This window comes from Phaseolus vulgaris, chromosome 6 (assembly GCF_051622355.1).
Source record: "Phaseolus vulgaris cultivar YP4 chromosome 6, ASM5162235v1, whole genome shotgun sequence".
NCBI classification, from domain to species: Eukaryota; Viridiplantae; Streptophyta; class Magnoliopsida; order Fabales; family Fabaceae; genus Phaseolus; species Phaseolus vulgaris.
In genome coordinates this window covers 33,692,137-33,705,618 of record NC_143503.1, presented here as the reverse complement: position 1 = coordinate 33,705,618, position 13,482 = coordinate 33,692,137, and the positions used below count along the sequence as shown (strand labels likewise).

At 27.1% G+C, this 13,482-nt stretch overlaps 4 protein-coding genes across 4 annotated transcripts; 2 read left to right on the top strand and 2 right to left on the bottom strand.

The window, feature by feature from the left end:
* Positions 1-554: 554 nt before the first annotated feature.
* Positions 555-1,568, top strand: LOC150027375 (putative serine carboxypeptidase-like 52; the record flags this gene model as incomplete). Its single annotated transcript, XM_090303952.1, has 4 exons — positions 555-685; positions 780-893; positions 974-1,019; positions 1,345-1,568. Coding segments are annotated over 4 exons (375 nt in total), but the record flags the coding sequence as incomplete, so codon positions are not given.
* Positions 1,569-1,578: 10 nt separating this feature from the next.
* On the bottom strand, positions 1,579-3,205 carry LOC150027374 (ABC transporter B family member 9-like). Its single transcript, XM_090303951.1, has 5 exons — positions 2,948-3,205; positions 2,581-2,627; positions 2,266-2,470; positions 1,835-2,056; positions 1,579-1,734 (listed from the first exon to the last, which is right to left on the bottom strand). Exons 1-5 carry the CDS (start codon positions 3,203-3,205, stop codon positions 1,579-1,581), a joined length of 888 nt encoding a protein of 295 aa, XP_090160077.1.
* A 3,120-nt stretch (positions 3,206-6,325) lies between these two features.
* Positions 6,326-7,335, top strand: LOC150027373 (putative serine carboxypeptidase-like 52; the record flags this gene model as incomplete). The annotated part of the gene is made up of 4 exons (XM_090303950.1): positions 6,326-6,456; positions 6,551-6,664; positions 6,745-6,790; positions 7,116-7,335. Coding segments are annotated over 4 exons (375 nt in total), but the record flags the coding sequence as incomplete, so codon positions are not given.
* A 14-nt stretch (positions 7,336-7,349) lies between these two features.
* LOC137833570 (ABC transporter B family member 9) lies at positions 7,350-8,976 on the bottom strand. The gene is made up of 5 exons (XM_068641911.2): positions 8,719-8,976; positions 8,352-8,398; positions 8,037-8,241; positions 7,606-7,827; positions 7,350-7,505 (listed from the first exon to the last, which is right to left on the bottom strand). Exons 1-5 carry the CDS (start codon positions 8,974-8,976, stop codon positions 7,350-7,352), a joined length of 888 nt encoding a protein of 295 aa, XP_068498012.2.
* Between the last annotated feature and the right edge of the window lie 4,506 nt (positions 8,977-13,482).

The following is a 13,482-nucleotide window of genomic DNA, read 5'->3' as shown; positions in this document are numbered from 1 at the left end:
GTTTTTTTTTTCCATAATATATAATATAGTAATTTTTTTCTATTTTTATGCATGACAATCTTATCACTAATGAGATCTTGTCCGGGGTATTAATGACTTTCCAATCTTCACTAGATTTCATCATAGGTTATACTTTGTGTGGCCCGTGATTATTAACATGTTTTGACCACATAATTCAAATATTGAGAGTCATCTTTCTTTACCACATTATTCAAATTTTAATATAGTTATCTTTTTCAGTGATTTTTTTATTCCTTATTTGCACAACTAACCAGTCATCGTGAATTTGTCACCAAAAAATACATTCATTACTAGTAAACTTTAACTAACTAAACTTTAACTCACTAAACAAAATGTAATGTAGTATAAGTTCTCTAAATCAACAACAAGATTGCTTGTACTCAAACCATTCAACAAAACTTTTCAAAATCCAATTCAAGTGCATGTAACATCAATATAGAGCTCTTAAATTCTTAAATTCCAATTCTAATCTAACTTCCTTAACTCCCTTCTCATATAATTGATATACAACTTCATATAACAAATCTTGGTTGCATGTGCTGCAGGGAAGTATAGGACAATGGCATCGGTGTTCGAAGGATATACCTCAGAAGAAGGATATCCCAAGCAGTTTTGAGTATCATGTAAATCTCAGTAGAATGGGATATCGATCGCTGATATACAGGTCAATATTCTTTCTCTATGTTAATGTGTTGAATAAGGTAACATGGTTGAACTAATTTGAATTTCACATACTAAATAAATTTTCTATATAACAGTGGCGATCATGATATTTTGGTTTCTTTCTTGGCAACTCAAGCATGGATAAGATCTTTAAACTACTCCATCGTGGATGATTGGAGGCAATGGCATACAGATGGCCAAGTTGCAGGGTATTCCACTAACCGTAGTTATGTAGATACCAGGCTTAATTTATCTAAAGCTGATTAAATTTGTGTTTTCCTGCAAATAGATACACAAGGACTTACTCCAATCTAATGACATTTGCAACTGTGAAGGCAAGTCTTTTTTGTTCTCCTTGCTGCTCTTGTGGGTCAAATATAGATTCCATTTGATAAGTATATTCTAAATGGGTGAACAAGGGTTAAGTTTGTTGTATCTTGTTCACACAAAATAAATTTGAATGGTTGAGTTCGCTTATCATTGGTAGAGGCATAATAATAAATTTATGTTTGATTATTAGAATTCATGAACTCTGTTTTCTTGAGTGAACGGTGGAAATACTTCTTTAAAAACTGTAACAAACAATGATGCAATGAGAATGAGGTATGTAGCATATTTTCTAGTTTTTGATTCCATTGTTTTGCACTGGTATATTGTCAGGGTGGAGGCCACACAGCTCCAGAGTACAAGCCTGAAGAATGCTTTGCCATGTACAGTAGATGGCTATCTAAGAGGGCTTTGTAGGAACAACCAAATAAGGTCATTTGCTCTGTTAGCTAGGACTAAACTTGGGATCCTGTTCATAGCAAAGTCTGAGGGTAGATTTTGTTTGTTCACCAATAAAGTTTTAAGTTTATTCTTGGAACATATACCTTATCATTGATACTATATAAATCAATACAAGAGTTTTGTATCGATCAAGATAATCAACATAAGTACTCCCAGTCCAAACCCCGAGGCCATCCCTTGTAGAACCATAGTTTTATAAGCAACCTTTAACTTGATATTATACTTTTCTATTGCTTTTCTCTCACCAGTGAAAGATGCCACCTAATTAAGTTTCAGAAGAAAGTCAAGGACAATGGTCAGATATAAACTTGAAAATCATTCAACTTTTTCTACAACTAATTTTTGTGTGACTGTAACTTACTGTTCTGATAGATCCCACTGTTTGTTCAGCCACAGTTCCTGCTTCTGAATAAGCAGCTTGCCCCCGACTTGACATTTTAGTCATCAACATGGATAGAATTCCACCAGTAACAACAACACATGGTATACATGAGAGCAAAATAACAGCAAGTTGCCATCCTCTTACAAAGGCAATCACAAAGCCACCAATAAAAGTTGAAGCAAGTTGTATAAACTTCCCAACCTATCATTATAATTTTTATTGCAAGTACAACAAAGGTGGAGTGAGAGAAAAAGGAAAACCTTTTGGTATTTATCAGTGTTATTTTCAGTATTATATTGCCAGTATCTTTTCAACATTATTATCGCTGTTAAATTTTCCTCGACTACTTAACTTAATATTTGCAGATCATGGTCCATAATAAATATTGAGATTCTCTTGGAGTATGATACCTTTTCTCCCATGGAATCTTGAATGAGAATGGTGTCACCAGACATTCTTCCTATTACCTCACCAGTTGTTGTCTCAGTGTCAAAGAAAGCAATGTCCTGCTTCAGTATATTTTTCAAGTACAAACTACGAATCCTGGGGGCTTGTCTTTCCCCTGTCACCATCCAACATGCTACCTCTGCAGCATTCAACAAAACCACCGTAACCCTGATATCAAAATTTCGCAATTATCTAATACTCAACTAACACAACATAGTATATAGTCTATAACAAATAAATAAGCAGAAAAAGAAGCGTGTGCCATCTTACGAAGAAACGAGACAACTCCAATCGCAATAGCCAGGTATACAAATAATAATGAAACCTGAAATTTGAAGTACCAAGACATACAAGTTAAGGTTCTTTTTTCATACGTAAATGATTATAAATAAAAAAAATTACGTTTGTAATTTCATGTGTCATAAAGAGTAATAATAAACGGAAACAACCCTTTTGCATATAAAGGGTAAGACTGTGTTCAATGATCCTCCTTCTTACCCTTTTACATAACCAAGAGTATTTTGACATGGTATTGCAAAAGAATCAGAAAGAACTATTTTTGTTTGGGTTACGAGTATTCTCCATCCCACCGGAGCAGATACTACAAAAAGAAAAGAAAAGAAAAATCATTGCATGCATAGATACCTTAGAAACTTCTTTGATGGTATTTGATGGATCAGTGGAGCCAAAGGTGTTGATAAGCTTTCCTAGAATGAGAGTCATGATAGGCTGCGACCAGCCATTAGCCATGGCACAGATCGTGCCAATGGTCATCAAGGCGACGTCAAGAGGATCTGCAAAAGTGAAGAGCTTGTAGAAGGGAACCTTCTGGTTGGCTTTTTCTTCTTTTTCATGATGTTGAGTAGACATAGAAGAAGTTGGCACTTCGGTGTTGTGTGACATGGCTGCGTCAAGAGAGATGAAGCAAACCAAAGAAAGAAGAGAACAGTGAGAGTACGTAGGGATATAGGTGGAGGAAGATTACAAGAAGATTCAGTTAATCCGTAACTACTTATACTAATTATTTAATTAATAAATTTATCATGAACAAGTTTGTAAAAAAAAAAACAACTTGCATTCATTTTTAACAGGAGTGTTCTTTTAATGATAGATATTATAACTAAAATGGTGATATATTAACATCTTCTATACACTTCACACCTTAATAAATAATAAATTAATATTATAAAATCAACAAGTTTTGTTATGTACCATGATCTGAATGATTGAATGATTCTATTATCCGTTTTTTCTATTTAAGTATATTTTTATCATTTGTTTTACACAAATATTCAAATATACTTCTCCATATTTACCTTATTAAAATGAGATAATAAATATTTTAGTTATGTAGATTTATGAAAAATAATTTATATTGTTATAAAGTTATTTTTTAATTATTAAATTATTCAAATTAGAAGCAATGATGGGAAAAAAATGTTGAAAGAGACATGAAAGTTAAAGAAAACTTCTAAAAATGTGTTATTTTTAAAATTCAAATACATTCCTAGGGTGCATCTTATATGTCCTTTTATGTATTTAAATAAATAAATGTTTTAACACTTCTAATGTTTTTTATTTTATTTCTAATTTCAAATTCAAATAAGCAAAATTGAAGGAGATAATTAGAAGCTAAAGAAAACTTCTGAAAATGTCTGCTAATTTTAAAATTTACAATTTAAAAACTAAATGCATTCCTAATGAATCTTATATATCCTTTTATGTTTTTAACATTAATTAAACTATTTAACATTTGTGGTACCTTTTAATTTATTTTTTATATTTTTAGTTCTGATTTTAAATTCAATTTACAAATATGAAAAACAAAATCAAAGAAATTTTCTAAAAATGTATATTAATTTTATTACTCATCAGTTGTATGCTCTATCATGCTCTATCAGTTGTAACAAATTTATCATATAACATTTTATATTTAACATTTTATATTTACTCTATCAGTTGTAAATGTTCTATCACTCATTTTTATTTATTATTTTTATTTTTATCTTTTTATGTGCTATATAAATATAACACTCAATAATTTTTATTTTTATTTTTATTTTTTATTTTTTTTATGTGTTGTATAAATATAACACTCCAATAATGTAAGTGAGTCACAATTTCTTGATTAATAAATATATCATTTCTTTTCTTTCTTTTTTCTTCTTTCTCATATAAAACTAATATTCCTAACTTTAATATTATATATCCTTTATGTTTTTCTAAATTATATTAACGATTTAACACATATATTATGACTTGTAATAGATATTTTTAATATTTTAATTTCTAATTTAAATTTTAATATTTCAAAACTAAATTATCAATAATTCAAAATAAAAATATATAATATTAATTTACTGATAAGGCCAATAATAACATTACGTTAATGGCATGGGTTGGATTGCACGAAGACTTCAAATAAATAAAAGTGTTTTGCTTTTTGCACTCCTTTGATTTTACCTGACATCTTCTGCTTTTACAAAATGATAAGTTTCTCCTTGGTATTTCATAAAATCCATTTGTCATTTATACCTATATACAAATTGCATTCTTCTCGTAATCGTTTTTTTTTTATGTAAACATTTATTTTTTTATTTATTCTTATATTAATATTTTATTTTATCTTTTAGAAATATATAATAATTTTTTTATCATTTTATTGTTTTCTTGGATATTTTTTTTTTATATATTCTACTGTATATTTAATTGTAGATTTAGTTTTAATAAATCTTATTAAATTTATAATAAATACATATAATTTATTTTATTCAATTTTTAATATTAAACATAACTATATAAATAATAAAATAAAATTGTGAATACACAAATACAATAACACCTATGCTTTCACTAATATTGTATAATTTAAATAGAATAGTTATAACTAAACAATTACAATTAAAAATTTAATATTATATTTATTATTTAGTAAATTTTATAAATTTAATTATTTTCAGTAATAATTTAAATTTTGAGACGTTATTATGGATTTCAAAAACTAAATATAATCTTTTAGATTTTACAATATATAATATGTAACTAGAATGAGTTAAATTTTGATTACACAACTATAAGAAAAACATCTTATTACAATAATTTTTTATTATACAATAAAAAATAATAAACTTTAAATTCTGGACTAAAAAGTCTTTGCTTACCTATAAATCTTAGGTATTTTTTAGGTTTCAAGATTGATCATTTATCTTCAAGTTTCATTATTAAATAATCATTTACAAGTAAATCAAGATAGATCAATCAAAACATTAATCTATATGTAAGTTTTTTGTTCTCCCACATTTGGTTTTCCTCTTTTTTTCTTTACATATGCATCAACTAAGGAATTAGAATTTTGTAGTGGTTTAAACAAGTGGGGTGTTGATTTGATAGGTTAAAGTTGGAGTTGTTTTTTTCTTACATAACATACAACCTCCAAGTTAAAGATCACTTTTTTGTTTTTTTTTTCCATAATATATAATATAGTAATTTTTTTCTATTTTTATGCATGACAATCTTATCACTAATGAGATCTTGTCCGGGGTATTAATGACTTTCCAATCTTCACTAGATTTCATCATAGGTTATACTTTGTGTGGCCCGTGATTATTAACATGTTTTGACCACATAATTCAAATATTGAGAGTCATCTTTCTTTACCACATTATTCAAATTTTAATATAGTTATCTTTTTCAGTGATTTTTTTATTCCTTATTTGCACAACTAACCAGTCATCGTGAATTTGTCACCAAAAAATACATTCATTACTAGTAAACTTTAACTAACTAAACTTTAACTAACTAAACTTTAACTCACTAAACAAAATGTAATGTAGTATAAGTTCTCTAAATCAACAACAAGATTGCTTGTACTCAAACCATTCAACAAAACTTTTCAAAATCCAATTCAAGTGCATGTAACATCAATATAGAGCTCTTAAATTCTTAAATTCCAATTCTAATCTAACTTCCTTAACTCCCTTCTCATATAATTGATATACAACTTCATATAACAAATCTTGGTTGCATGTGCTGCAGGGAAGTATAGGACAATGGCATCGGTGTTCGAAGGATATACCTCAGAAGAAGGATATCCCAAGCAGTTTTGAGTATCATGTAAATCTCAGTAGAATGGGATATCGATCGCTGATATACAGGTCAATATTCTTTCTCTATGTTAATGTGTTGAATAAGGTAACATGGTTGAACTAATTTGAATTTCACATACTAAATAAATTTTCTATATAACAGTGGCGATCATGATATTTTGGTTTCTTTCTTGGCAACTCAAGCATGGATAAGATCTTTAAACTACTCCATCGTGGATGATTGGAGGCAATGGCATACAGATGGCCAAGTTGCAGGGTATTCCACTAACCGTAGTTATGTAGATACCAGGCTTAATTTATCTAAAGCTGATTAAATTTGTGTTTTCCTGCAAATAGATACACAAGGACTTACTCCAATCTAATGACATTTGCAACTGTGAAGGCAAGTCTTTTTTGTTCTCCTTGCTGCTCTTGTGGGTCAAATATAGATTCCATTTGATAAGTATATTCTAAATGGGTGAACAAGGGTTAAGTTTGTTGTATCTTGTTCACACAAAATAAATTTGAATGGTTGAGTTCGCTTATCATTGGTAGAGGCATAATAATAAATTTATGTTTGATTATTAGAATTCATGAACTCTGTTTTCTTGAGTGAACGGTGGAAATACTTCTTTAAAAACTGTAACAAACAATGATGCAATGAGAATGAGGTATGTAGCATATTTTCTAGTTTTTGATTCCATTGTTTTGCACTGGTATATTGTCAGGGTGGAGGCCACACAGCTCCAGAGTACAAGCCTGAAGAATGCTTTGCCATGTACAGTAGATGGCTATCTAAGAGGGCTTTGTAGGAACAACCAAATAAGGTCATTTGCTCTGTTAGCTAGGACTAAACTTGGGATCCTGTTCATAGCAAAGTCTGAGGGTAGATTTTGTTTGTTCACCAATAAAGTTTTAAGTTTATTCTTGGAACATATACCTTATCATTGATACTATATAAATCAATACAAGAGTTTTGTATCGATCAAGATAATCAACATAAGTACTCCCAGTCCAAACCCCGAGGCCATCCCTTGTAGAACCATAGTTTTATAAGCAACCTTTAACTTGATATTATACTTTTCTATTGCTTTTCTCTCACCAGTGAAAGATGCCACCTAATTAAGTTTCAGAAGAAAGTCAAGGACAATGGTCAGATATAAACTTGAAAATCATTCAACTTTTTCTACAACTAATTTTTGTGTGACTGTAACTTACTGTTCTGATAGATCCCACTGTTTGTTCAGCCACAGTTCCTGCTTCTGAATAAGCAGCTTGCCCCCGACTTGACATTTTAGTCATCAACATGGATAGAATTCCACCAGTAACAACAACACATGGTATACATGAGAGCAAAATAACAGCAAGTTGCCATCCTCTTACAAAGGCAATCACAAAGCCACCAATAAAAGTTGAAGCAAGTTGTATAAACTTCCCAACCTATCATTATAATTTTTATTGCAAGTACAACAAAGGTGGAGTGAGAGAAAAAGGAAAACCTTTTGGTATTTATCAGTGTTATTTTCAGTATTATATTGCCAGTATCTTTTCAACATTATTATCGCTGTTAAATTTTCCTCGACTACTTAACTTAATATTTGCAGATCATGGTCCATAATAAATATTGAGATTCTCTTGGAGTATGATACCTTTTCTCCCATGGAATCTTGAATGAGAATGGTGTCACCAGACATTCTTCCTATTACCTCACCAGTTGTTGTCTCAGTGTCAAAGAAAGCAATGTCCTGCTTCAGTATATTTTTCAAGTACAAACTGCGAATCCTGGGGGCTTGTCTTTCCCCTGTCACCATCCAACATGCTACCTCTGCAGCATTCAACAAAACCACCGTAACCCTGATATCAAAATTTCGCAATTATCTAATACTCAACTAACACAACATAGTATATAGTCTATAACAAATAAATAAGCAGAAAAAGAAGCGTGTGCCATCTTACGAAGAAACGAGACAACTCCAATCGCAATAGCCAGGTATACAAATAATAATGAAACCTGAAATTTGAAGTACCAAGACATACAAGTTAAGGTTCTTTTTTCATACGTAAATGATTATAAATAAAAAAAATTACGTTTGTAATTTCATGTGTCATAAAGAGTAATAATAAACGGAAACAACCCTTTTGCATATAAAGGGTAAGACTGTGTTCAATGATCCTCCTTCTTACCCTTTTACATAACCAAGAGTATTTTGACATGGTATTGCAAAAGAATCAGAAAGAACTATTTTTGTTTGGGTTACGAGTATTCTCCATCCCACCGGAGCAGATACTACAAAAAGAAAAGAAAAGAAAAATCATTGCATGCATAGATACCTTAGAAACTTCTTTGATGGTATTTGATGGATCAGTGGAGCCAAAGGTGTTGATAAGCTTTCCTAGAATGAGAGTCATGATAGGCTGCGACCAGCCATTAGCCATGGCACAGATCGTGCCAATGGTCATCAAGGCGACGTCAAGAGGATCTGCAAAAGTGAAGAGCTTGTAGAAGGGAACCTTCTGGTTGGCTTTTTCTTCTTTTTCATGATGTTGAGTAGACATAGAAGAAGTTGGCACTTCGGTGTTGTGTGACATGGCTGCGTCAAGAGAGATGAAGCAAACCAAAGAAAGAAGAGAACAGTGAGAGTACGTAGGGATATAGGTGGAGGAAGATTACAAGATTCAGTTAATCCGCAACTACATATACTAATTATTTAATTAATAAATTTATCAGGAACAAGTTTGTAAAAAAAAAACAACTAATTCATTCTTAAGTGGAGTATTCTTTTATGATTTGTTTGGATTAGAGGGTGTGGAGGAGTGGAAAGTTGAGAGGGTGGAAGTGTGAAGATTTGTGAAGAAAGTTGAGGGTATTTGGATTTAGGTATGTTAGAGTGGATGTCTGAAGAAAGTTTATTGAAATATGTAAGTGATGTGATGGTTGTAAGAATATTTTGAATTATTTTTAATTGTGTAAATTGTATGATTACAAATTTATCTTTCCATATAAAAAAAGAATAAATAAATGATAATTAGTTTTTTACACATTATTTTTAATTAAAAGAAATTCAAGTTTTAATTATAAATAAATAAAAAATAATTTAAAATTCAAAGAAATTAATAAATAATTTTATATATTTAAATATATTTTTATTATTTTCCATTTTATTAATTTAATTTAATTTTTTTAATTAAGTTAATTTATTTAGATAATTTTAATATTATTTATGTTTTTTTATATAAAATAAGAATAAATAATTATTAATTTTGTGCATACTTTAGTTAATTAAAATAATTTAAAGTTTTATTTATAAATAAAATAAAATAAATGTAAAATTCAAAGAAATAATTAAATATAATTTTAAATATAAGTATAATTTTATCATTTTCTATTTTATTAATTTAAATTAATTTTTTTATTTAAGTTAATTTATTTATATAATTTTAATATTATTTATAATTCTTTAAATTATGTTATATATATATATATATACACAAAATTATTATTAATAATAATTTTCATTATTATTATTAACAAAATTAATATATTTTAAAAAGTAAATGGATATTTAAAATATAATTGTCAAAATATATAATATAAAACTTATTAATTTTTAAATTATAAGGATGATATAAGAATATAAAGGGGTATATGAAGAAACAATGTAATTTTTTTTTGAAAAGTTGAATCCCATAGTGAAAAAAAAAATGAAATCCAAGTTAATATGAAAACCTAAATTTGAAGTATGGGAAGTAAGGGCACAATAGTATTTCATTAATCTTATGTGGCTTTCCTCTCTAGCCACTCTCACACCCGAAAATCACTCATGTTTCCACTCAATCTCATCCTCATCTTCACTCTCTCATGGAACCAAACGGCGGTGACACTCTTAAATCCGGTCTGCGCTACAGTGTTACCCCCTTATCCGTTTTTTCTATTTAAGTATATTTTTATCATTTGTTTTACACAAATATTCAAATATACTTCTCCATATTTACCTTATTAAAATGAAATAACAAATATTTTAATTATTTTTTAATTGTTAATTTATTCAATTTAGAAGCAATGATGGGAAAACATGTTGAAAGAGACATGAAAGTTAAAGAAAACTTCTAAAAATGTGTTATTTTTAAAATTCAAATACATTCCTACGGTGCATCTTATATGTCCTTTTATGTATTTTAAATAAATAAATGTTTTAACACTTCTATGTATTTTTTTTATTTCAAATTTCAATTTCAAATAAGCAAAATTGAAAAGGAGATAAGAAGCTAAAGAAAACTTCTGAAAATGTCTGCTAATTTTAAAATTTACAATTTAAAAACTAAATGCATTCCTATCATGAATCTTATATATCCTTTTATGTTTTTAACATTAATTAAACTATTTAACATTTGTGGTACCTTTTAATTTATTTTTTATATTTTTAGTTCTGATTTTAAATTCAATTTACAAATATGAAAAAGAAATCGAAGAAACAAAAAGTCAAGAAATTTTCTAAAAATTAATGTTAATTTTAAAATTTAAACATGATAAAATTATCTTATATAATATTTTGGATTTTCAGTTGTAATTACTCCTCCGTTGTAATTGTTCTGTGAGTTGTAACAACTCTATCATATAACATTTTACATTAGTGCATCAGTTGTAAATGTTTTATCCCTCCTTTTTATTTATTATTTTTATTTTTTATCTTTTTATGTACTATATAAATATAACACTCAATAATTATAATTTTTATTTTTATTTTTATTTTTATCTTTTTATGTGTTGTATAAATATAACAGTATAAATATATCATTTTCTTTTCTTTCTTTTTCTCTTCTTTCTCATATAAAACTAATATTCCTAACTTTAATCTTATATATCCTTTTATGTTTTTAAAATTATATTAACGATTTAACACATATAAAATGACTTGTAATATATATTTTTAATATTTTAAGTTATAATTTAAATTTTAATATTTCAAAACTAAATTATCAATAATTCAAAATAAAAATATATAATATTAATTTACTGATAAAGCCAATAATAACATTACGTTAGTGGCATATGGATTGCACGAAGACTTCAAATAAATAAAAGTGTTTTGCTTTTTGCACTCCTTTGATTTTACCTGACATCTTCTACTTTTTCAAAATGATAAGTTTCTCCTTGGTATTTCATAACATCCATGTGTCATTTATACCTATATACAAATAGCATTCTTCTCGTAATCGTTTTTTTAGGTAAACATTTATTTTCTTATTTATTCTTATATTAATATTTTATTTTATCTTTTTAAAAATTTATAATAAAATATTTTTTATCATTTTATTGTTTTCTTAGATATTTTTATTATTATTTTTATATTCTAATGTATACTTAATTGTGAATTTAATTTTAATAAATCTTATTAAATTTATAGTAAATACATATAATTTATTTTATTCAATTTTTAATATTAAATATAACTATATAAATAATAAAATAAAAATGTGAATACACAAACACAATAACACCTATGTTTTCACTAATATTGTATAATTTAAATAAAATAGTTATAACTAATTGCACTTATAACTAAATAATTACAATTAAAAATCTAATATTATATAAGATTATATTTATTATTTAGTAATTTTTATAAATTTAATCATTTTCAGTAATAATTTAAATTTTGAGACGTTATTATGGATTTGAAAAACTAAATATAATTTTTTAGATTTTACAATATATAATATATATAACTAGAATGAGTTAAATTTTGATTACACAACTATAAGAAAAACATCTTAATACAATAATTTTTTATTATACAATAAAAAATAATAAACTTTAAATTCTGGACTAAAAAGTCTGATAAATCATTTCTAAAACATTTAATTTAGAAATATAAATACAACAAAAAGTCTTTGCTTACCTATAAATCTTAGGTATTCTTTAGGTTTCATTGATCATTTATCTTCAAGTTTCATTATTAAATAATCATTTACAAGTAAATCAAGATAGATCAATACATTTGGTTTTTCCTCTTTCTTTCTTTACATTTGAAGATTTTTTCTACCATATGGATCAATTAAGGAATTAGAATTTTGTAGTGGTTTAAACAAGTGGGGTGTTGATTTGATAGGTTAAAGTTGGAGTTGTTTTTTTCTTACATAACATACAACCTCAAGTAAAGAAAGTTAATTATTTTTCCACATAATGAAAGTTCTCTTTTTGTTCTTTGTTTTTTCCATAATATATAATATAGTAATTTTCTTCTATTTTTATGCATGACAATCTTATCATTAACTATATCTTGTCCGGGGTATTAATGACTTTCCAATCTCCACTAGATTAACCTTTGTGTGGCCCATGATTATTAACATGTTTTTTACCACATAATTCAAATATTGAGAGTCATGTTTCTTTACCACATTAGTCAAATCTGGATAGTTATATTTTTCAGTGATTTTTTTATTATTTCTTTGCAAAACTAACCTATCACCATGAATTTGTCACCAAAAATACATTCATTATTGCATACTAGTAAACTTTAACTCACTAAACAAAATTGAGTATAAGTTCTCTAAATCAAAAACAAGATTGCTTGTATTCAAACCATTCAACAAAAAATTTCAAAATCCATTTCAAGTGCATGTAACATCAATATAGAGCTCTTAAGTTGTTAAATTCCAATTGTAACCTAATTTCGTTAACTCTCCTTCTCTTAAATTTCGTTCTACACTAAGTTCAAAGACGAAGATAAAGCAAAATAACAAAATTTCCTATATTACTTCAGTACACTACAACAAAAATCATTAATTAAAATTAATTTTAAAAAAATTAATTAGTCATTTTATTAACTAAAGATATTATGTTATGGACTAACAAAATTTATTAATATTTAAAGTAGTTTCTATTATCAATAAAATTTAAAAACTAGTTTCTAAATTTGTGTTTAATTAGTTATTAGTTTTGGCTACCAACTTTACAATGTAAAGTAATTGAGAGTTAAAATCCTGGTAGCTAATTAGATACAAATTTATAAACTAATTTATAAATTTTATTAATAATAGAAACTACTTTAAATATCAATAATTTTGTAGTCTTTGAATTAATGTTTAATTTAG

What these genes read in the sequence shown, in the direction of transcription:
- LOC137833570 (XM_068641911.2), bottom strand. Translation starts at nt 8,976, where the DNA reads ATGTCACACAACACCGAAGTGCCAACTTCTTCTATGTCTACTCAACAT. An exon ending in ATTGCGATTGGAGTTGTCTC is followed by an intron (nt 8,242 to 8,351) that starts GTTTCTTCGTAA and finishes TTTTGATATCAG; the next exon opens with GGTTACGGTGGTTTTGTTGA. An exon ending in AAGATTCCATGGGAGAAAAG is followed by an intron (nt 7,828 to 8,036) that starts GTATCATACTCC and finishes TTATAATGATAG; the next exon opens with GTTGGGAAGTTTATACAACT.
- LOC150027374 (XM_090303951.1), bottom strand. Translation starts at nt 3,205, where the DNA reads ATGTCACACAACACCGAAGTGCCAACTTCTTCTATGTCTACTCAACAT. An exon ending in CCATCAAAGAAGTTTCTAAG is followed by an intron (nt 2,628 to 2,947) that starts GTATCTATGCAT and finishes TTCAAATTTCAG; the next exon opens with GTTTCATTATTATTTGTATA. An exon ending in ATTGCGATTGGAGTTGTCTC is followed by an intron (nt 2,471 to 2,580) that starts GTTTCTTCGTAA and finishes TTTTGATATCAG; the next exon opens with GGTTACGGTGGTTTTGTTGA.